The following is a 25,164-nucleotide window of genomic DNA, read 5'->3' as shown; positions in this document are numbered from 1 at the left end:
GAAGTTATGCTGCAGCTATACAAAACCCTGGTTAGACCGTACCTGGAGTACTGTGAGCAGTTCTGGGCGCCGCACCTGCGGAAGGACATATTGGCCTTGGAGGGAGTGCAGCGTTGGTTTACTAGAATTATACCAGGACTTCAAGGGTTAAGTTACGAGGAGAGATTACACAAATTGGGGTTGTATTCTCTGGAGTTTCGAAGGTTAAGGGGTGATCTGATCGAAGTTTATAAGATATTAAGGGGAACAGATAGGGTGGATAGAGAGAAACTATTTCCACTGGTTGGGGATTTTAGGAGTAGGGGGCACAGTCTAAAAATTAGAGCCAGACCTTTCAGGAGTGAGATTAGAAAACATTTCTACACACAAAGGGTGGTAGAAGTTTGGAACTCTCTTCCGCAAACGGCAATTGATGCTAGAGCTCAATTACTAAATTTAAATCTGAGATAGATAGGCAACCAAAGGTATCGCCGTTCCTTCATCGTCGCTGGGTCGAAATCCTGGAACTCCCTTCCTAACAGCACTGTGGGAGAACCTTCACCACATAGGAAAAAATGGTAAAAAGTCAAAATTAAAGGCTCTTTATCTGAATGCACGTAGTATTCACAACAAGATAGGTGAATTAAATTGCACAAATAGAGATAAATGGGTTTGACCAAATATCCCATTACAGAGACATGGTTGCAAAATGACCACGGTTGGGAACTAAATATTCCAGGGTGCATAACATTTAAAAGAGAGAGGCAGAATGGAAAAGGAGGGGGTGTTGCCCTAATAATAAAGGATGACGTAAGGACAGTGGTGAGAAAGGATCTTGGCTCAGAAGATCAGTAAGTAGAATCAATATGGGTGGAAATTCGGAATAACAAGGGCAGAAAACACTGGTGGGAGTAGTTTATAGACCCTCCTAATAGTAGCAATACCGTTGGACAGAATATTAATCATGAAATAATAGGAGCTTGTAACAAAGGAAATGCAGTCATCATGGGGGACTTTATTCTTCATATTGACTGGGCAAATCAAATTGGCAAAGATAGTTTGGAAGACGAATTCATGGGACGTATTCGAGACGTCATAGAACCAACCAGGGAACAGGCTATTTTAGATTTTGTATTATGTAATGAGATAGGGATAATTAGTAATCTTGCAGTAAAAGAACCTCTGGGGAAGAGTGATCATAATATGATAGAATTTCACAATTCAGTTTGAAAGTGAAGTACTTAAGTCAGAAACTAGAGTCTTAAACTTAAATAAAACCAATTACATAGGTATGAGGGGTGAGTTGTCCAAAGTGGATTGGGAAATTAAATTAAAGGGTTTGACAGTTGAAAAACAATGGCAAACATTTAAAGAAATATTTCAATATTCTCAACAAGTATACATTCCATTAAGAAATAAAAACTCCACGGGAAAAGTAATCCACCCGTGGCTAGCTAAAGAAGTTAAGGAGAGTATTAGATTGAAAGAAGAGGCCTATAATGTTGCCAAGTAGTGTAATAAGCCTGGGGATTGGGAGAGTTTTAGAAACCAACAAAGGATGACCAAAAAGTTGATAAAAAGGGAGAAAATAGAATATGAAAATAAACTAGCAAGAAATATAAAAATGGATTGTAAGAGTTTCTACGAGTATGTAAAAAGGAAGAGAGTAGCAAAAGTAAACATTGGTCCCTTAGAGACTGAGACAGCAGAAATTATAATGGGGAATCAGGAAATGGTAGATGTGTTAAACAAATATTTTGTATCTATCTTCATAGTAGAAGACACAAAAAGCATACCAAAAATAGTGGGGAACCAAGGGGTAAATGAGTGAGGAACTTAAAACAATTAATATCACTAGAGAAAAAGTACTGGACAAACTAATGGGACTAAAAGCCGACAAATCCCCTGGACCTGATGGCCTACATCAGAGGGTTCTAAAAGAGGTGGCTGCAGAGATAGTGGATGCATTGGTTATGATCTTCCAAAATTATCTTGATTCTGGAACAGTCCCAGTGGACTGGAAGGTAGCAAATCTTACCCCGCTTTCAAGAAAGGAGGGAGAGAGAAAACAGGGAACTATAGGCCAGTTAGCCTGACATTGGTCATCAGGAAAATACTGGAATCCATTATTAAGGAAGTGGTAACAGGGCACTTAGAAAATCATAATATGATTAGGCAGAGTCAACATGGTTTTATGAAAGGGAAATCACGTTTGACAAAGTTATTAGAGTTTTTTTGAGGATGCTTGACAAAGGGGAACCAGTATATTTATAGTATATTTGGATTTTCAAAAGGTATTCGATAAGGTGCCACATAAAAGGTTGTTACACAAGTTAAGGGCTCATGGGGTTGGGGGTAATATATTAGCATGGATAGAGGATTGGTTAAAGAAAACAGAGAGTAGGGATAAACGGGTCATTCTCAGGTTGGCGAGCTGTAACTAGTGGGGTACTGCAAGGCTCGGTGCTTGGGCCTCAGCTATTTACAACCTATATTAATGACTTAGATGAAGGGACTGAGTGTAATGTATCTAAGTTTGCTGACGAAACAAGGCTAGGTGGGAAAGCAAGCTTTGAGAAAGGACACAAAGAGTCTGCAAAGGGATATAGACAGATTGGTGAGTGGGCAAGAAGGTGGCAGATGGAGTATAATGTGGGGAAATGTGAGGTTATTCACTTTGGTAGGAAGAATAGAAAAACAGAATGTTTTTAAATGGTGAGAAATTATTAAATGTTGGTGTTCAGAGAGATTTGGGAAACACAAAGTTAGTAAGCAGGTACAGCGGGCAATTAGGAAGGCAAATGGCATGTTGGCCTTTATTGCAAGGGGGTTGGAGTACAAGAGTAAGGAAGTCTTACTATAGTTGTACAGGGCTTTGGTGAGACCTCACCTGGAATACTGTGTACAGTTTTGGTCTCCTTATCTTGGAAGGATATACTTGCCTTGGAGGCGGTACAACGAAGGTTCACTAGATAGTACAATTTTGTCTTTTAAAAAGCATTTGGACAGTTACATGGGTAAGATGGGTATAGAGGGATATGGGCCAAGTGCAGGCAATTGGGACTAGCTTAGTGGTATAAACTGGGCGACATAGACATGTTGGGCCGAAGGGCCTGTTTCCATGTTGTAACTTCTATGATATGATTCTAGATTGATTTCTGGGATAGGAACTTAGGAACATAGGAACAGGAGTAGGCCATTCAGCCCCTCGTGCCTGCTCCACCATTTGATAAGATCATGGCTGATCTGTGATCTAACTCCATGTACCTGCCTTTGGCCCATATCCCTTAATACCTTTGGTTGCCAAAAAGCTATCTATCTCAGAGGGATGAGAGGTATGAGGAGAGATTGAGTAAAATGGGCCTATTCTTTCTGGAGTTTAGAAGAATGAGGTGATCTCATTGAAACATATAAGATTATGAGGGGGCTTGACAGGGTAGATGCTGAGATTATTTCCCCTGGCTGGAGAGTCTAGAACTAAGGGGCATAGTCGCAGGAATAGGGGTCGGCCATTCAAGACTGAGATGAGGAGGAATTTCTTCATGCAGAGGGTTGTGAATCTTTGGAATTCTCTACCCCAGAGGGCTGTGGATGCTGAGTCATTGAGTATATTGAAGGCCGAGATCGATAGATTTTTGGACTCTAGGGGAATCAAGGGATATGGGGATTGGGCGGGAAAGAGGAGTTGAGGTTGAAGGTCAGCCATGATCTGATTGAATGGCGGAGCAGGCTCGAGGGGCCGAATGGCCTATTCCTGCTCCTATTTCTTAAATTCTTACGTTCTGATGGATTGCAGCGGTTCAAGAAGGCGGCTCACCACCACTTTCTCAAGTGCAATTAGGGATGGGCAATAAATGCTGGCCATGCCAACGACGCCCACATCCCATGAATGAATTTAAAAAAATTCAGTGACTGCTACTGGAAAGTGCACATATGGGAAGATCAAGATGACGATGAGTCTGAGGAGGATGATGAGGAGGAGCATGATGAGGAGAAGGAGGATGAGGTTATAATGCCTCTCTGAATGAATAGCCAATGAAGGCTCATTCATGAATAAGGCCCACCTGGTTGAGGTGTCAGAAGGTAATTGACTCTTCATGTTCTACACAACCAATCTTCAGAATAGACAAGGAGGGGAGAAAATTGGTGAAGAAAATTCAGGCACTACCCACCGCAGTTTGAGCCTGTTAGTCAGACAGAATACACGGCAGCCAGAAGGGGAGAGAAATACCAAACCACATCTAAAAATCAGTCAATTACACAACTGGGAACCTAGTGCCTGCCAGCGTATTGGCGGGAATGTGGGTCCTATTTATCATTTTGATTATTACATCATTGAGAGGCTGGACTCAGCTCTTAGTGTTTGACCAGTTTAACCCAATTAAAAGTTGCAGGCAGTCTGTAGATATCCTCAATCTGAGCCCAGGGATGGCCCACAGTGAGAGAGGATGTGGGACTGACCCTAGACAGCAGCTCCCTGCAGCTCAGATGGTTGTTGTCATCTGAGAAAATCTCCGACAGCTGGCTGAAGATTACTGCGTTCTCCCTGCAAAGAAACAAGTGCACTGCTTAGCCAACACTCAAATAACAAGGGCATCCTCGCACTGAACACAATGCAAAACCCCAAACAGCTCTCCTGAACTCCATGGATTATTCATTCAGTTGAGTAATCAATTTTATAAATTCCAGAATGGGAGATGGAATCCAAGAACTCCTAACAGCCATTTCTACACACAAACCCCAATTCTCACCAAAGCACAAAGCTGAAGATCCAACTCCCAAACTCAAACCCCAACATCAATCTCCAAACTCAAACCCCAACATCAATCTCCAAACACAAACCCCAACATCAATCTCCAAACTCAAACCCCAACATCAATCTCCAAACACAAACCCCAACATCAATCTCCAAACACAAACCCCAACATCAATCTCCAAACTCAAACCCCAACATCAATCTCCAAACACAAACCCCAACATCAATCTCCAAACTCAAACCCCAACATCAATCTCCAAACTCAAACCCCAACATCAATCTCCAAACTCAAACCCCAACATCAATCTCCAAACTCAAACCCCAACATCAATCTCCAAACACAAACCCCAACATCAATCTCCAAACACAAACCCCAACATCAATCTCCAAACTCAAACCCCAACATCAATCTCCAAACACAAACCCCAACAACCACCGCCAAAACACAACCCGAACCACCCACACCCCAAACACAACCCCAACACACAATCCCCAAACACACACACGCCCACCCCCAGAACACACACGCGCCCACCCCCAGAACACACACGCGCCCACCCCCAGAACACACACACGCCCACCCCCAGAACACACACACGCCCACCCCCAGAACACACACACGCCCCCCACAGAACACACACACGCCCCCCACAGAACACACACACGCCCCCCCACAGAACACACACACGCCCCCCCACAGAACACACACACGCCCCCCCACAGAACACACACACGCCCCCCCACAGAACACACACACGCCCCCCCACAGAACACACACACGCCCCCCCACAGAACACACACACGCCCCCCCACAGAACACACACACGCCCCCCCACAGAACACACACACGCCCCCCCACAGAACACACACACGCCCCCCCACAGAACACACACACGCCCCCCCACAGAACACACACACGCCCCCCCACAGAACACACACACGCCCCCCCACAGAACACACACACGCCCCCCACAGAACACACACACGCCCCCCCACAGAACACACACACGCCCCCCCACAGAACACACACACGCCACCCAACACTAATCCCCAAATACAACATCCACCCCCAAACACAACCCCCAACATGCACCCTCATACACAAACTTCAAAACTTACCCACGAACAAATCCAGGCAGAAACACCTCCCAGAAAATTACAATTACAGGTGGATTATTTATAGTTTCTTGAACATTTATGAAAATGGAACCAATATCCTGATAACAGAGGAGGAGACAGGCATCTGTGAGAGCAAATTATTTTGATAATAGACTGATACAATAATCACGTCCCTCCCCCAGCACCAATACCAGACGATACATCAATAACACATCATATATGGATACAGGCACTGACTGGGTTATACTATTGTTCTGTATCAAGCCCCTCACTTGGACACTGCAGCCCAGGTCCGCTTCAGCCTGTAGATGGGATTTGACTGTAGGGCGGATAGGATGGCTCTCAGCGATGAGAAATTCTTCATTGTCCGACATTCCTGGCATAAAGAAAAAAAAATGAATTTTGCACAATATCTTCTGAGATCTCAGCCACTGTGTAGAACGAAGACAGATCCCAGGTGTATAAGCAGGAATGCCCAGGGTTCCCACAACTCTGTACAATTGCTTCCCCCACACCATCGCTGTGAGAGTATGGACTGCGCTCACTATAAAGATACATCGCCCAATGTGTGGGGGTCTGTGGAACAGCTCGGTCTGATTCCAGTCATGGAGCTATAATTACTCTGAGGTCCAGTAATCTGTAGCTTCCTGTAGCACTGGTAGTCAGCCCTGTCCTGTGTAAATATTCTTCTTAGCAATTCACAAAAACCCACAGCAATGCCTGAAGTAGGTGATGATGTGGAGATGCCGGTGATGGACTGGGGTTGACAATTGTAAACAATTTTACAACACCAAGTTATAGTCTAGCAATTTTATTTTAAATTCACAAGCTTTCGGAGATTTTCTCCTTCCTCAGGCAAATGTTTCAAGATCTCCTTGAAGCCTACTATGCGTAGGCTTCAAGGAGATCTTGAAACATTTGCCTGAGGAAGGAGAAAATCTCCGAAAGCTTGTGAATTTAAAATAAAATTGCTGGACTATAACTTGGTGTTGTAAAATTGTTTACAATTGAAGTAGGTGAGACGAGGCTGCAGTCTGGCCTCTGGGTCAGGGACAGGCTTCAGGCATGGAGAAACTGAAGAAGGGGAGTGGAAAACAACATGGAGCTGAAAATAAATGTGCAGTAAGCATCCTCCTGGAACAGGAGCCTGACACATGCTATTTGGCTTTTGTTTCATTTGCACCAGGATCATGTAGTTTGTTGATAGCAGCTTATGTTTGAAAGGCTCCAGGCAGCGGTGCTGGAATTGACATACACGCACTCACAAACACTTACATGCACGTATATATAGGTTCCTGACTCCGACTATCTGTCACACTCACCAGTGCGATTTCAATCCATTTGTCAATGACCTTTGCCCTTTGGTATGGCCAGAGTTGGGTGTTGTGTAGCACGGTGGAGATAACACAGTTGGTTACAGCGTTGAACTGGGCAATGGTGGCCCTGATGGTGGGGGCTGGGTGCTTACACTCCTTCTTGTCTCTCTGGGACCAGATACAGCCAAGGCAGTGAAATGGGGAAACAGCACTGAAAAGTTCCTGAGAGTGAGGGAATGAGGAACACAATATCATGAATAGTAGGCATTGTGAGCCCCTGACAATACAACTGCAATGGCATCATGAACATGCGGGCATTGGGAATGAACAGGCATCAGGTGTACACAACTGGTGGATGCCCAAGGACGTTGTGAGAATGCAGCATCATTAGTCCATGTTGCAACCTTGATACAGTATAGCCCCCTTACCATTAGAATCATTAAAAATTTATGGCATAGAAGGAGGCCATTCAGCCCATTGTGTCCATGCCGGCCAAAAATGAGCCACCCAGCCTAATCCCATTTTCCGCACTTGATCCGTAGCCCTGTAGGTCACCGCTCTTCAGGTGCACATCCAGGTACTTTTTAAATGAGTTGAGGGTTTCTGCCTCTAACACCCTCTCAGGCAGTGAGTTCCAGACCCCCACCACCCTCTGGGTGAAAAACTTTTTCCTCAGCTCCCCTCGAATCCTTCTACCAATCACTTTAAATCTATGCCCCCTGGTCACTGACCCCTCTGCTAAGGGAAATAGGTCATAGATTCATAGAAGTTTACAACATGGAAACAGGCCCTTCGGCCCAACATGTCCATGTCGCCCAGTTTATACCACTAAGCTAGTCCCAATTGCCTGCACTTGGCCCATATCCCTCTATACCCATCTTACCCATGTAACTGTCCAAATGCTTTTTAAAAGACAAAATTGTACCCGCCTCTACTACTGCCTCTGGCAGCTCGTTCCAGACACTCACCACCCTTTGAGTGAAAAAATTGCCCCTCTGGACCCTTTTGTATCTCTCCCCTCTCACCTTAAATCTATGCCCCCTCGTTATAGACTCCCCTACCTTTGGGAAAAGATTTTGACGATCTACCTTATCTATGCCCCTCATTATTTTATAGACTTCTATAAGATCACCCCAAAACCTCCTACTCTCCAGGGAGAAAAGTCTCAGACTATCCAACCTCTCCCTATAAGTCAAACCATCAAGTCCCGGTAGCATCCTAGTAAATCTTTTCTGCACTCTTTCTAGTTTAATAATATCCTTTCTATAATAGGGTGACCAGAACTGTACACAGTATTCCAAGTGTGGCCTAACTAATGTCTCGTACAACTTCAACAAGACATCCCAACTCCTGCATTCAATGTTCTGACCAATGAAACCAAGCATGCTGAATGCCTTCTTCACCACCCTATCCACCTGTGACTCCACTTTCAAGGAGCTATGAACCTGTACTCCTTGATCTCTTTGTTCTATAAGTCTTCCCAACACCCTACCATTAACGGAGTAGGTCCTGGCCCGATTCGATCTACCAAAATGCATCACCTCACATTTATCTAAATTAAACTCCATCTGCCATTCATCGGCCCACTGGCCCAATTTATCAAGATCCCGTTGCAATCCTAGATAACCTTCTTCACTGTCCACAATGCCACCAATCTTGGTGTCATCTGCAAACTTACTAACCATGCCTCCTAAATTCTCATCCAAATCATTAATATAAATAACAAATAACAGCGGACCCAGCACCGATCCCTGAGGCACACTGCTGGTCACAGGCCTCCAATTTGAAAAACAACCCTCTACAACCACCCTCTGTCTTCTGCCGTCAATCCAATTTTGTATCCAATTGGCTACCTCACCTTGGATCCCGTGAGATTTAACCTTATGTAACAACCTACCATGCGGTACCTTGTCAAAGGCTTTGCTAAAGTCCATGTAGACCACGTCTACTGCACAGCCCTCATCTATCTTCTTGGTTACCCCTTCAAAAAACTCAATCAAATTTGTGAGACATGATTTTCCTCTCACAAAACCATGCTGACTGTTCCTAATCAGTCCCTGCCTCTCCAAATGCCCGTAGATCCTGTCTCTCAGAATACCCTCTAACAACTTACAGATGTCAGGCTCACCGGTCTGTAGTTCCCAGGCTTTTCCCTGCCGCCCTTCTTAAACAAAGGCACAACATTTGCTACCCTCCAATCTTCAGGCACCTCACCTGTAGCGGTGGATGATTCAAATATCTCTGCTAGGGGACCCGCAATTTCCTCCCTAACCTCCCATAACGTCCTGGGATACATTTCATCAGGTCCCGGAGATTTATCTACCTTGATGCGCGTTAAGACTTCCAGCACCTCCCTCTCTGTAATATGTACACACCTCAAGACATCACTATTTATTTCCCCAAGTTCCCTATCATCCATGCCTTTCTCAACCGTAAATACCGATGCGAAATATTCATTTAGGATCTCACCCATCTCTTGTGGTTCCGCACATAGATGACCTTGTTGATCCTTAAGAGGCCCTACTCTCTCCCTAGTTACTCTTTTGCCCTTTATGTATTTGTAGAAGCTCTTTGGATTCACCTTTGCCTTATCTGCCAAAGCAATCTCATATCCCCTTTTTGCCCTCCTGATTTCTCTCTTAACTCTACTCCGGCAATCTCTATACTCTTCAAGGGATCCACTTGATCCCAGCTGCCGATGCATGTCATATGCCTCCTTCTTCTTCCTGACTAGGGCCTCAATCTCCCAAATCATCCAAGGTTCCCTACTTCTACCAGCCTTGCCCTTCACTTTATAAGGAATGTGCTTACCCTGAACCCTAGTTAACACACTTTTGAAGGCCTCCCACTTACCAGACGTCCCTTTGCCTGCCAACAGACTCTCCCAATCAACTTCTGAAAGTTCCTGTCTAATACCATCAAAATTGGCCTTTCCCCAATTTAGAATTTTAACTTCTGGGCCAGACCTATCCACTCTATCTAGGCTCCTCATAATTTTATACACCTCAATTAACTCAACCCTCAGCCTCCTCTGTTCCAAAGAAAACAACCCCAGCCTATCCAATCGTTCCTCATAGCTGAAATTCTCCAGTCCTGGCAACATCCTCGTCAATCTCCTCTGTACCCGCTCTGGTGCAATCACATTCTTCCCATAATATGGTGACCAGAACTGTACGCAGTACTCAAGCTGTGGCCTAACTAGTGTTTTATACAGTTCCAGCATAACCTCCCTGCTCTTAAATTCTATGCCTTGGCTAATAAAGGAAAGTATCCTGTAAGCCTTTTTAACCAACTTATCTACCTGTCCTGCTACCTTCAGGGATCTGTGGACATGCACTCCAAGGTCCCTCACTTCCTTTACACCTTTCAGTATCCTCCCATTTATTGTGTATTCCCTTGCCTTGTTTGCTCTCCCCAAATGCATTACCTCACACTTCTCCAGATTGAATTCCATTTGCCACTTTTCTGCCCACCTGACCAGTCCATTGATATCTTCCTGAGTCTACAGCTTTCCTCCTCACTATCAACCACACAGCCAATTTTTGTATCATCTGCAAACTTCTTAATCGTGCCCCCTACATTTAAGTCCAAATCATTAATATATATCACAAAAAGTAAGGGACCTAGTACTGAGCCCTGTGGAACCCCACTGGAAACAGCCTTCCAATCACAAAAACACCCGTCGACCTTTGCTTCCTGCCGCTGGGCCAATTTTAGATTTAACTTGCCACTTTCCCTTGGATCCCACAGGCTTGTACTTTTTTGATCAGTGCGCCATGTGGGACCTCGTCAAAAGCCTTGCTAAAATCCATTTTCACTACATCAAATGCACAACCCCTCATCGACCCTCCTTGTTACCTCCTCAAAAAATTCAATCAATTTAGTCAGACACGACCTTGCCTTAACAAATCCATGCTGACTGTCCTTGATTACTCCATGCCTTTCTATCCTGTCCCTCATAATTGATTCCAATAATTTGCCTACCACCGAAGTTAGACTGACTGGCCTGTAATTACTCAGTCTATCCCTCGTTCCCTTTTTAAACAATGGTACAACGTTAGCAGTCCTCCAATCCTCCAGTACCACGCCTGTATCCAGTGAGGATTGGAAAATGATGGTCAGAGCCTCCGTTATTTCCTCCCTTGCTTCTTTTAACAGCCTGGGATACATTTCATCCAGGCCCTGGTGATTTAGCTACTTTCAAAGATGCTAATCCCCTTAATACTTCCTCTCTCACTATGTTTATCCCATCCAATATTTCACACTCCTCCTCCTTAACTGTAATCTCTGCATCGTCCCCCTCTTTTGCGAACACAGACACAAAGTATTCATTAAAAACCATATCAACATCATCCGCCTCCACACATAGGTTACCTTTTTGGTCTCTAATAGGCCCTACTCTTTCCTTAGTTATTCTCTTGCCCTTAATGTATTAATAAAACATCTTTGGGTTTTCCTTGCCAATATTTTTTCATGTGCTCTCTGCTTTCCTAATTTCCTTTTTCATTTCACTCCTGCATCTTTTATACTCCTCTAGCTTTCTGTAGTATTGCGTTCTCGGTGTCTGACTTAAGCTTTCTTTTTCTGCCTTATCTTACCCTGTATGTTCCTTGACATCCCACCCTTTATCCTTGTGGGAACATGTTTACTCTGAACCCCTTTAATGCCTCCCACTGCTCTGACACTGATTTACCTTCAAGTAGCTGTTTCCAGTCCACTTTTGCTAAATCACTTCTCAGCTTAGTAAAATTGGCCTTTCCCCAATTGAGAACTTTTACTCCTGTTCTATCTTTGTCTTTTTCCATAACCACTCTAAATCTAACTGAATTATGATCACTACCACCAAAATGCTCTTCCACTGATACTCCTTCCACCTGCCTAGCTTCATTTCCTAAAACTAAATCCAGAACTGCCCCCTCTCTTGTTGGGCTTGCTACGTACTGGCAACTGCTAGGTACTTGCGCCCTCTATATCCTTCACACTGATTGTATCCCAGTTAATATTAGAGTAGTTGAAATCCCTGACTATTATTGCCCTGCTGTTTTTGCACTGCTCAGAAATTTGCCTCCATATTTGCTCTTCTATCTCCCTCTGACTGTTTGGGGGTCTATAGAACACTGCCAGCAGTGTGATTGCCCCCTTTTATGTTCTTTAGCTCAACCCATATGGCCTCATTTGATGGTCCTTCTAACATATCATCCCTCTTCACAGCCGTAATTGTTTCTTTAACCAATATTGCCACCATCCCACTCCTTTTTTATCCCCTTCTCTATCTCGTCTGAAAACCCTGTAACCAGGAACGTTGAGCTGCCAGTCCTGCCCCTCTTTAAGCCATGTTTCTGTAATAGTTAAGATATCGTACTTCCACGTGTCTATCTGTGCCCTCAGCTCATCTGCCTTATTCACTAGACTCCTTGCATTGAGGTATATACCATTAAGTACTGCCAAACTCCCTTTCTAACCTTTGCTTCCTCTGCCTTCCTAAGTCACTTACTAATTTTCTGCCTTCTATCTCCAGTTGGGATCTATCTCCTCCTACCTTGTGCCCTTCAAGGATGCCATCAGAGCAGATGATTTAAACAGAGTAACAGTACAATAAATCAACATACAATTAGAAGTTTTAATCAATAAATAGTATACAGTGCAGTTAAACATTAAATAACAGTGGTAAATAATTATTAAGGGTATGGTGAAGTATTAATAAAAGTACATTAAATAAATACTTAATAGCATTATTAATCAATAATTAACAACGATACAGTTAAGCAATGAATGATACATTACATCAATAATAAAGGTACAATAAATAATTAATAAGGGTAAAGTTTAATCAGTAATTAATAATAGTGGAGTGAATGAAAATTATCTGTAGTCATTTAATTGCAGTGTTATTAAGGGTTTCCGTTTGCAAAGTTTCCTCTTTGACATTGCTCTATATTAACCCATTCTAGATAGGGACAGAGTTTGAAGGTTATATCTCCCAATGGCAGTGTTCCACTCCTCCCAGAGGCGGGAAGCCCACTCCTCCCAGAGGCGGGAAGCCCACTCCTCCCAGTAATAATGGCCCATAAATCCCAGAGGCATTTGGTCCATCATTCCCAGTGGCCTGTCCCTCCTGATGGTCCTTGGATGTTTATAGGAATCTTACCACATCCATAAGAGTCAACTGCTCAGCCACTGCTTGTGAGGAGAAGGATAGAAAATCTGCCTTTCCCACTCCTTTATCCATCTCTTCTCCTCCTGACGTGAATGTAACATTGTGATGGCAGCCATCTGAAAACACACAACAAAAGAAAACCAGGAATAAATGTGGCCTTCTCAGGGAACTGAGTAACCATTCCCACCCCACCCAACTGGCAGAACTCTCACATCCAATAGAAAAAGATCTGATATTGCTCATCTCACTGTCCCATAGAATATAAACAGACACAAACTACACTGACTCTATACTCAGAGTGTAACCAAACCCGCATTGGGAGTAGGGGCAGGATTGGGTTACACACTGGGAGTAGGAGCGGGATTGGGTTACACACTGGGAGTAGGAGCGGGATTGGGTTACACACTGGGAGTAGGAGCGGGATTGGGTTACACACTGGGAGTAGGAGCGGGATTGGGTTACACACTGGGAGTGGGATTGGGTTACACACTGGGAGTAGGAGTGGGATTGGGTTACACATTAGGAGTAGGGGCAGGATTGGGTTACACATTAGGAGTAGGAGTGGGATTAAGTTACACACTGGGAGTGGGAGCGGGATTGGGTTACACATTAGGAGTAGGAGTGGGATTAAGTTGCACACTGGGAGTAGGGGCGCGATTGGGTTACACACTGGGAGTAGGAGTGGGATTGGGTTACACATTAGGAGTAGGAGTGGGATTAAGTTGCACACTGGGAGTAGGGGCGGGATTAAGTTGCACACTGGGAGTAGGGGCAGGATTGGGTTACACACTGGGAGTAGGGGCAGGATTGGGTTACACACTGGGAGTAGGGGCAGGATTGGGTTACACACTGGGAGTAGGGGCAGGATTGGGTTACACACTGGGAGTAGGGGCAGGATTGGGTTACACACTGGGAGTAGGGGCAGGATTGGGTTACACATTAGGAGTAGGAGTGGGATTAAGTTACATACTGGGAGTGGGAGCGGGATTGGGTTACACACTGGGAGTAGGAGCGGGATTGGGTTACACACTGGGAGTAGGAGCGGGATTGGGTTACACACTGGGAGTAGGAGTGGGATTGGGTTACACATTAGGAGTAGGAGTGGGATTAAGTTGCACACTGGGAGTAGGGCGGGATTGGGTTACACACTGGGAGTAGGAGCGGGATTGGGTTACACATTAGGAGTAGGAGTGGGATTAAGTTACATATTGGGAGTAGGAGCAGGATTGGTTACACATTAGGAGTAGGAGTGGGATTAAGTTACATATTGGGAGTAGGAGCAGGATTGGTTACGCTGCGAATAAACCATTCTCTCTTGGACAGGGAGTGCTGTGGAGGCTGAGTGGGGCTGTAGGTTTGCCCGATTTTCTCAGTTACCTTCTGCTGTTGGTTCTGATGCCTCTTGCTCCTGGAATTGTTGAAGGAGATCTTGTGCTTGTTGCAGATCCCATTTGAGGTGAGGCAGATTCTGCTGGAGGAAGGTGATCAGTTTGTGCAGACATGTGTAGTGAGGTGGCTCCTGGAAATCCTGGCGGTATTGGTCCAACCAAAGGCACAGGCAGGTGGTGAGGCTGCTAGAGGTGAGGAAAGGGGCAGCCACAGGAAAAGGTGTTGAATTCTGATCAAGGAACCCACCCAAAATTGTAGAGTTTTGAGATTGCTAAGATACTGTGGGGTGAAATCATGGGTGAGCGTTCAGGGCAAGACTGATCCTCAGGCAGCACGAATCAGGAATGAGTTAGGGTTAACCCTAACCCAACATTTCCTAAACTGGCTCCGGGCAGCCTGCACTCGAAGAATTACCACGAATAAAAATGCTAATCTTTTCTTACTCTTTAAAGGTATCACCACCCAAAATAGTAACTGGACGTGGGAGGTGTGATTCCCACTGCCATCCATCCATCCATGACTCACCTGAAAAAAATGGACGGCTAGCAGCTGAGAATTGTGGGGGAATCTCGGCCAGTCTATTGATGCCCAAGTCTCGCCTGATGCAATTTTCAGCAGGGATGGGTGGACCGTACGTTGTTCATGCTCTGTCCCTTTGTACTAGGTTATCAGTCCTTAAAGGAAGCACTGGAGGCCACTCATAAAACAGCCCAAGATGATTCTCATTTTTTTTTGCTGGGCCAAACTAGCAGGAATGATCCTGGGCCCCTAAAAATCTCTAGCCTACTGCCGGCTACTTCCAGCTCTCCCAGGATCATCTCCCCGAACCCCAGACCCAAACTGACACCGGCTCATCATCAAGTCTACAGCACAGAAACAGGCCATTCGGCCCAACTGGTCTATGCCGGTGTTTATGCTCCACACGAGCCTCCTCCCTCCCTACTTCATCTAACCCGATCAGCATAATCTTCTATTCCTTTCTCTCTCATGTGATTATCTAGCTTCCCTTAAAATGCATCTATGCTATTCGCTTCAACTACTCCTTGTGGTAGCACGTTCCATATTCCAACCACTGTCTGGGTAAAGAAGTTTCTCCTGAATTCCCTAATGGATTTATTAGTGACTATCTTATATTTATGGCCCCTAGTTTTGGTCTCCCCCACAAGTGGAAACATCTTCTCTACATCTAGCCTTTCAAACCCTTTCATTGTCTTAAAGACCTCTATCAGGTCACCCCTCAGCCTTCTCCTTACAAGAGAAAAGAGCCCAGCCTGTTCAGCCTTTATAGTAGGTATCATAGTAGGTACAGCACAGGAGGAGACCATTTGGCCCATCGTGCCTCTGCTGGCTCTTACCGATAAGTATAATCTCTCAGTTCTGGTATCATCCTTGTAAGTCTTTCTTGCACCTTCTCCAGTGTCTCTATATCCTTTTTATAATATGGAGACATAACTGTTCACAATACTCCAAGTGTGGTCTAACCAAGGTTCTATACAAGTTTAACATAACTTCTCTGCTTTTCAATTGTATCCCTCTAGAAATGAACCCCAGTGCTTGGTTTGCTTTTATTAATGGCATAATTAACCAGCGTCGCTACTTTGTGATTTGTGTACCTGGACCCCATTTAGACTCTTATTATCCAAGCAGTGTGTGGCCCCTTATTCTTCCCACCAAAATGCACCACCTCACACTTATCTATATTAAAATTCATTTGCCAATTACACATCCATTCTGCAAGTTTATTAATATCTTCTTGTATTTTGTCACATTCTTCCTTGGTATTAACTACAACCCCCAATTTGGTGTCATCCACAAATTTTGAAATTGTACTTCTGATTCCCGAGTCTTGTGAAAACACTAACTTGCAAAGGGTCTTTATCTAAATACTAATAGTTGACTTATCTTTTAGATGCTGACCTACGGGCTGTGTATTTCCAAAACCTTTCTGCAGTTTTATTGCTAATATTCACTGTTCCTCATTATAATTTCAGGATATAAGCAACATTTGATTTGAACAAGTATTTGGACACACGGAACATTTCTGCTGTATTTTAGAGGAAGCTCTGTTCACTTTGCCATCAGGTTCTCACTGCCCTTTTGGTTGGGGTGACCCAGGCTCGTGTTATTGGGCTTCTGTCTCATGGTGGCTGCCGGTTCCTCCGCTGAACAGGCTGACACTGGATGGACAACTCAGTCAGGGAGTATCACTGGAGCCTGCAGGGGATTCAGCTCCAGACTGGGAAATGTACGTGCTGCCCTGAGGTCTCGCTCCTCAACAACAGTCCTTGTTGCAGTGATAGATACCCTTTGCCCATGGAGGTTCTCAATTCTGTTGTGGGCTCCAGGCACTAAAGCCCGGGAATGCTGTTAACATCCACTACAGAACTCTGCAACACAAAGCTCACCTCTGTACCACAGATTGGTTGGGTCCCAGGAGCTGAGCTTCCCCATCTGCGGTGCGATTAATTTGGCTGAAATCACTGTAACTTTGAAAATAAAAATAAAATTATTAGCTGTGAACAGATGCAGGTTATAGATAAACTAAACCATAATTAATGGTTTGATATAAGCACAGACTCTATAAACCAGGACCTCTAAGCTGAAGGTGGAAGGTGAACAGTTTAAATTAAAGCACTTTACACAGAAAATAGTGATTGTGGACACCATGACCACATTGGCTCCTATCCCCTAGCGCCAACCCAGCTCTATCCCACAATCCCATCACCTGCCCACCCAGCTCTATCCCACAATCCCATCACCTGCCCACCCAGCTCTATCCCACAATCCCATCACCTGCCCACCCAGCTCTATCCCACATTCCCATCACCTGCCCACCCAGCTCTATCCCACAATCCCATCACCTGCCCACCCAGCTCTATCCCACAATCCCATCACCTGCCCACCCAGCTCTATCCCACAATCCCATCACCTGCCCACCCAGCTCTATCCCACATTCCCATCACCTGCCCACCCAGCTCTATCCCACAATCCCATCACCTGCCCACCCAGCTCTATCACACAATCCCATCACCTGCCCACCCAGCTCTATCCCACAATCCCATCACCTGCCCACCCAGCTCTATCCCACAATCCCATCACCTGCCCACCCAGCTCTATCCCACAATCCCATCACCTGCCCACCCAGCTCTATCCCACAATCCCATCACCTGCCCACCCAGCTCTATCCCACAATCCCATAACCTGCCAACCCAGCTCGATCCCACAATCTCATCACCTGCCCACCCAGCTCTATCCCACATTCCCATCACCTGCCCACCCAGCTCTATCCCACAATCCCATCACCTACCCACCCAGCTCTATCCCACAATCCCATAACCTGCCAACCCAGCTCTATCCCACAATCCCATAACCTGCCCACCCAGCTCTATCCCACAATCCCATAACCTGCCCACCCAGCTCTATCCCACAATCCCATCACCTACCCACCCAGCTCTATCCCACAATCCCATAACCTGCCAACCCAGCTCTATCCCACAATCCCATAACCTGCCAACCCAGCTCTATCCCACAATCCCATAACCTGCCCACCCAGCTCTATCCCACAATCCCATAACCTGCCAACCCAGCTCTATCCCACAATCCCATAACCTGCCAACCCAGCTCTATCCCACAATCCCATCACCTGCCCACCCAGCTCTATCCCACAATCCCATCACCTGCCCACCCAGCTCTATCCCACATTCCCATCACCTGCCCACCCAGCTCTATCCCACAATCCCATCACCTGCCCACCCAGCTCTATCCCACAATCCCATCACCTGCCAACCCAGCTCTATCCCACAATCCCATCACCTGCCCACCCAGCTCTATCCCACAATCCCATCACCTGCCCACCCAGCTCTATCCCACAATCCCATCACCTGCTTTCAAGTTCCTAAGACACGTCCTGTTTTTAATTAATTTTGACTGTAATCTTAGATACCAGATTATGAGCAAAATATCTGTCACTGAAACTGCTAACAGTCCCTTTCAAACACCAGACCATCCTTTCCTGTAGAAGCCAGTTAGTTGGGATTCCTGGGAGGAATTTAAGTTGATATAAAATCGCATTAAAAAAAAAGACCTTGCAGGTTGTCCCAAATCACTTCACAATAATAAAGTAGAGACCACACCTGGGCACAAGTGTGCACCTGCTTCTGTAGCTCTCGCTCTCCCTGGCTATCCCTTTGTTTATTGAGAAAACAAGGTGAACAGCCATGGCCCAATATATAGCACAGTACTCAGTGAAAAGAGTAAAATAAAAGATGGTCAGGAAATCAGGAAGTAATAGTCAGATGATGTCAACCTTGAACTTAAAAAACTTGAGAGTTTTGTTCTACAACTGTTCAGGAATTTGCATCTTCTCTCTATCCCCATCTCTGTCCCTCACGGCTCAGTCATTGTGTCTGTCTCTGTCTCTCAGGGTCTATGACCCTCTCTCTCAGGGTGTTTGTCCCTATCGCTCAGGGCCTCTGCCCTTATCCCTGTAACTGTCCCTCTGCCAGGTTCCCTGTCAGAAGTTGATCTCCAGTCTGCATCAGTGAATGTCTGTGTGTTAACCTTACAAAGTCACTTGGAACATACAAAATACAGGTCCAGTTGGCTGCCCTCCCAGTCTAATCCCTCTCAATCACCCAGGCTCTCACAGGGGTGAGACATCTCATTCTGTTGGAGCAAAAGTTCTAGACAGAAGTGATTCTATTCTCATATTATCTCCACTGAGCCTGTTACTTGCACCCAGCCACTTTGTGTTTGCCCTTGGAGCGTTGCACCCAATCTGCATTTCCCTTTTACCTCTCGTTCACCTCTTGACCTTTCTTTTGCTGTTATACTGCCAGGTGCACGGACTACTCCTGGCTGGTGGAAACTACCTGCTTCTCTTTTGAAAGTGTTGTCACTGTTGTAATGTAGGAAACGCGGCAGCCAATTTGCGTACAGCAAGATCCCACAAACAGCAATGTGATAATGGCCAGATAATCTGTTTTAGGTGTTGGTTGAGGGATAAATATTGGCCAGGACACTGGGGAGAACTTCCCTGCTCTTCTTTGAAATAGTGCCATGGGATCTTTTACATCCATCCGAGAGGGCAGATGGGGCCTCAGTTTAACGTCTCATCCGAAAGACGGCACCTCCTTAGGTGCCGCTCTCCCTCAGTACTGTATTGAAGTGTCAGCTTAGATTTTGTCCTCAAGTCTCTGGAGTGGGACTTGAACATACAACTTTCTGACTCAGAGGCGAGAGTGCTATCACTGCCTCCCTGGGCAGTCTGTTCCATTCACCCACCGCTCTCTGTGTAAAGTCGTTCAGTCTAAACGGTCTGTGCAGCTTCATTCTCTCGGCCTGAGCCCGTGTTCCCTCGCTATAGAGTTTTTGGAAATCTTAAATACATTATCAGGTTCAGTTTATTGATTCCCTTAAGGATCTTAGATACTTGGATAATCTCTCCCCCAGGACTTCTCTTCTCAGCAGCCTTGGGCTGCCAGCGATGTAGACTCCTTACCTGTCCAGGAGCAGTTCCAGTACTTCCTGTGTTGAAGCAAAGGCTCGATATGTGGACAAGAAAACATTGATATATGTGGGATCATGCTCTCCAGAATCTCTCACCAGCTTTTCCACCAGTTTCTCCAAAGTTGCAGCCTTTACAGTTCGAATTTTGCAGGTCTTGTACTGGACAATGCCTCTGCTGCCCTCCACCTGCCTTTCATCTGTCTGCAGCTGGGGTCGGCAAATTAAATAAAAAGTAATTAATGCATTTATATAGTTTAGTCAAACTACAGAACCAAGGAGCAGCTGGGCTCATAAATGGTTCTCTCTGGCAGACAACAAATACCAAGCAGCCTCACCATGAGAGTTGCTTGAAAAAGAGGAATATTAAATGGCACAAGGAATAAGAAGTGGCTGAGTGCACTGAATGCAGCAGAGGCTATGGGCCGTGACAACCGCATGGCTGTAGTGCTGAACGACTGTGTACCAAAGCTCCCTTAACCAAGTTATTCCAGTGCAGCTATGACACTGCCATCTACCCAACAATGTGGAAGATTACTCAGGTATGTCCCATTCACAAAACAGGACAAGTTTAACCCAGCCAATTACTGTTGTCAGCCTGCTCCCAATCAACAGTAAAGTGACGAAAGAAATTATCAATCATGTCATCAAGCACCATCTACTCACCAACAACGTGCTCACTGATGCTCAGTTCGAATTCCACCAGAACTATTCAGCTCCAGACCTAATTGTAGCCTTGATCCAGACATAGATGTGAGTGAACGTCACAGGATTGGTGAGACTAGCTGCCCCTGACATCAACCAACTGTGGCACCAAGAAGCCCCAGCAACACTGAGATCAATAGGGGTCAAATGGAAAACCCTCCAATGGCTGGAGTCATGCCTGACACAAAGGGAGATGCTTGTGGTTGTTGGGGGCCAATCATTGCAGCCCCAGGATATCACCGCAGGAGTTCCTCAGGGAAGTGTCCTTGGCCCAGCCATCTTCAGCTGCTTCATCAGTGACCTTCCTACCATCATAGGTCAGGAGTGAGGCTATTCACTGACAAATCCAGTATTAAGCTCTGTTCATAACTCCTATGATGATGAAGAAGCCCATGTCAGCCCACAGCTGGATCTGGACAACATCCAGGCTTGGACTGACAAGTGGCAGGTAACATTCGTACCACATAAGTTTCAAGTAATGACCATCTCCCCCTGACTTTCAATGGCATCACCATTGCTGAGTCCCCCACCATCAGAACAGGGCAGTGGCTGGGTACTCTGTGGCGATTGGATCATCTCCTAACCCCTCAAAGCCTCTCCATCATCTACAAGGCTTGAATCAACAGTGTGATTGATACACTTCCTTGACTGGATGGAGCTGCAACAACATTCAAAAGCTCAACACCATTCAGAGCAGCACAGTTCACTTGATCGGTGCTCAATATCCACCCTCTCCATCACTGGCATGCTGTGGCTGCAGATTGTACGATCTACAAAACGCACTGCAGCAACTCTCCAAGCTAACTTCGACAGCACCTCCCTCCCCTGTGACCTCTACCACCTAGATGATCAAGAGCAGGAATGTTGTGGCAGCACCATCACCTCCACGTTTCCCTCAAAGTCACATGTCATCCTTAGACAAAGATTGCAGTTCCTTCCTCATTGCTGGGTCAGGATCCTGGAATTCCCTGCCAAACACCATTGTGGAAGCAGCATCACCACAAGGGCTACAGCGATTCAAAGGTCCATGATCACCTTCTCAGGGCAACATGGGCAAAAATTGCAGTCTTGCCAGCGTCACCCACATCACTAGGATGAAAAGAAAGACTAGGCTGGCAAACGTAAAGAAACGCACCGGTGGGATTGGATGGGCAAACTGGCCTGCTTCTATGCTGTAAGATTTTACAATTGTATGAACGAGCCATTCACAGGTGGGGTATCTCTGACCGAGGGATGTGAGTTCCAAACATCTGTCCTCAATGGTTCTACATCTGTTGACATTATGTCCCACCGCACCCTCTCCACGTCCCCCACCGCGCCCTCTCCACGTCCCCCACCGCGCCCTCTCCACGTCCCCCACCGCGCCCTCTCCACGTCCCCCACCGCGCCCTCTCCACGTCCCCCACCGCGCCCTCTCTATATCCTACTGTTCCCCACCGCGCCCTCTCCACGATCCCACTGTGTCCTCTCTATATCCTACTGTTCTTCAATGTGTCCTCTCTATATCCCACTATTCCCTACTGTGTCTCCAGTGTGTTCCCCAGGATCCAAGCACCATGTCCCACTGTCTTCCTGATGTATTCCCTCGGGTACAGTGATCCAAGCATCTTACATTCAGGAATGTGCCATTACCTCCCAATATCTAATTATTCAATGACATAACCCAGGTGTAACAATACATTGTGACCTAAACAAGTGTGAGGAGCGCACAGACTTCTTTACTACTAAGATTGAGACCATTCATTCAGCTGCCTCTGCTGCTTTCCCCCTTGCCCATCAAGTCAAACCTCCCCCAAGGATCCCCCATGCTCTAGCCCTGATCCCACGTCTTTCTCTGCTATCTCCTCTCATACTCTCTCCGAGCTCATCTTGTCCATAAAACTCCATTCTTGCTCTCTTGACCTCATTCCCACTAAACTGCTGACTACCTAAATTCCCTTCCTGGCCCCTGTGCTAGCTGCCAGGTACTCATCCGATACTGTCCCCCTCCCATTCAAAACCATCGTCATCACAACCTTCCTCAAAAACCCCAACCTTGACTCGCCCCGTCCTTGCAAACTACCGTGCCATCATCAAACTCCATTTCCTGTCCAAACTCCTTGAATGTATTTTCGCCTCCCAAATCCGTGCTCATCTTTCCCACTAATCCCTATTTGAATCTCTCCAGTAATGTTTTTCTCCCATCCTCGACACCAAAAGAGCCCTAAGCAAAGTCACAAATGTTATCTTCTGTGATTGTATGCATGGTGCATTATCTCTCCTCATCCACCTCGGCTGCTATGCTCCATATCCCAGTTCCTGGTGTCTATGCCACATATCCCACTGTTCCTGTGTCCATGCTCCATATCCCACTGTTCCCAGTTTCTATGCCCCATATCCCACTGTTCCATGTGTCAATGCTCCTTATCTCACTGTCCTGTATCTATTTTCCATATCCCACTGCTCCTGTGTCAATGCCCCTTATCCTACTGTCCAGTGTCTATTCTCCATATCCCACTGCTTCTGTGTCAATGTCCCTTATCCTACTGTCCAGTGTCTATTCTCCATATCCCACTTTTCCCAGTGTCTAGGTTTCATATCCCACTGTTCCCTGTGTCCAGGTTCCATATCCCACTGTTCCCTGTGTCTAGGTTCCATATCCCACTGTTCCCTGTGTCTAGGTTCCATATCCCACTGTTCCCTGTGTCTATGCCCCATATCTTGGTGTTCCTAGTGTCTATGCTTCATATCCCACTGTTCCTGTATCTATTCTCCATATCCATAGCACTAAAGAGTGACAAATCCCCAGGACCAGATGGTTTCCATCCCAGGGTTTTAAAGGAAGTAGGTAAGCACATTGCAGATGCCCTAACTATAATCTTTCAAAGTTCTTTGGATTCAGGAACTGTCCCTCTAGATTGGAAAATTGCACGTCACTCCGCTTTTTAAGAAAGGAGGGGGAAACCGGGGAATTATAGACCAGTTAGCCTAACATCTGTTGTGGGGAAAATGCTGGAGTCTATAATTAAGGATAGGGTGACTGAACACCTAGAGAATTTTCAGTTAATCAGAGAGAGCCAGCATGGATTTGTGAAAGGTAGGTCGTGCCTGACAAACCTGATTGAATTTTTTGAAGAGGTGACTAAAGTAGTGGATAGGGGAATGTCAATGGATGTTATTTATATGGACTTCCACAAGGCATTTGATAAGGTCCCACATAAGAGACTGTTAGCTAAGATAGAAGCCCATGGAATCGAGGGAAAAGTACGGACTTGGTTAGGAAGTTGGCTGAGCGAAAGGCGACAGAGAGTAGGGATAATGGGTTGGTACTCACATTGGCAGGATGTGACCAGTGGAGTCCCGCAGGGATCTGTCTTGGGGCCTCAATTATTCACAATATTTATTAACGACTTAGATGAAGGCATAGAAAGTCTCATATCTAAGTTTGCCAATGACAAAGATTGGTGGCATTGTAAGCAGTGTAGATGAAAACATAAAATTACAAAGGGATATTGATAGATTAGGTGAATGGGCAAAACTGTGGCAAATGGAATTCAATGTAGACAAATGTGAGGTCATCCACTTTGGATCAAAAAAGGATAGAACAGGGTACTTTCTAAACGGTAAAAAGTTAAAAACAGTGGATGTCCAAAGGGACTTAGGGGTTCAGGTACATAGATCATTGAAGTGTCATGAACAGGTGCAGAAAATAATCAAGAAGGCAAATGGAATGCTGGCCTTTATATCTGGAGGACTGGAGTACAAGGGGGCAGAAGTTATGCCGCAGCTATACAAAACCCTGGTTAGACCGCACCTGGAGTACTGTGAGCAGTTCTGGGCACCGCACCTTTGGAAGGACATATTGGCCTTGGAGGGAGTGCAGCGTAGATTTACCAGAATGATACCCGGACTTCAAGGGTTAAGTTACGAGGAGAGATTACACAAATTGGGGTTGTATTCTCTGGAGTTTCGAAGGTTATGGGGTGATCTGATCGAAGTTTATAAGATATTAAGGGGAACAGATAGGGTGGATAGAGAGAAACTATTTCCGCTGGTTGGGGATTTTCGGAGTAGGGGGCACAGTCTAAAAATTAGAGCCAGACCTTTCAGGAGCGAGATTAGAAAACATTTCTACACACAAAGGGTGGTAGAAGTTTGGAACTCTCTTCCGCAAACGGCAATTGATACTAGCTCAATTGCTAAATTTAAATCTGAGATAGATAGCTTTTTGGCAACCAAAGGTATTAAGGGATATGGGC

General features: G+C 45.6%; 1 protein-coding gene across 3 annotated transcripts in view; it reads right to left on the bottom strand.

Moving 5' to 3' along the window:
* The window catches only part of LOC137304339 (ral guanine nucleotide dissociation stimulator-like 1), a 66,164-nt gene that overhangs the window by 28,859 nt on the left and 12,141 nt on the right, over positions 1-25,164 (bottom strand). For 2 of the 3 annotated variants that reach the window (XM_067972887.1, XM_067972889.1), the window contains exons 3-9: positions 20,217-20,431; positions 17,122-17,202; positions 14,705-14,901; positions 13,319-13,443; positions 7,177-7,392; positions 6,127-6,230; positions 4,441-4,525 (exon numbers count right to left, since the gene is read on the bottom strand). In XM_067972887.1, the coding sequence (XP_067828988.1) occupies positions 4,441-4,525; positions 6,127-6,230; positions 7,177-7,392; positions 13,319-13,443; positions 14,705-14,901; positions 17,122-17,202; positions 20,217-20,431 (1,023 nt within the window). The remainder of the gene's footprint in view (positions 1-4,440; positions 4,526-6,126; positions 6,231-7,176; positions 7,393-13,318; positions 13,444-14,704; positions 14,902-17,121; positions 17,203-20,216; positions 20,432-25,164) is intronic. The other variant, XM_067972888.1, reaches the window with a different exon arrangement.

This window comes from Heptranchias perlo, chromosome 37 (genome assembly GCF_035084215.1).
Source record: "Heptranchias perlo isolate sHepPer1 chromosome 37, sHepPer1.hap1, whole genome shotgun sequence".
In the NCBI taxonomy this organism is placed as follows: domain Eukaryota; kingdom Metazoa; phylum Chordata; class Chondrichthyes; order Hexanchiformes; family Hexanchidae; genus Heptranchias; species Heptranchias perlo.
This window is presented reverse-complemented; position numbering and strand designations above follow the sequence as displayed.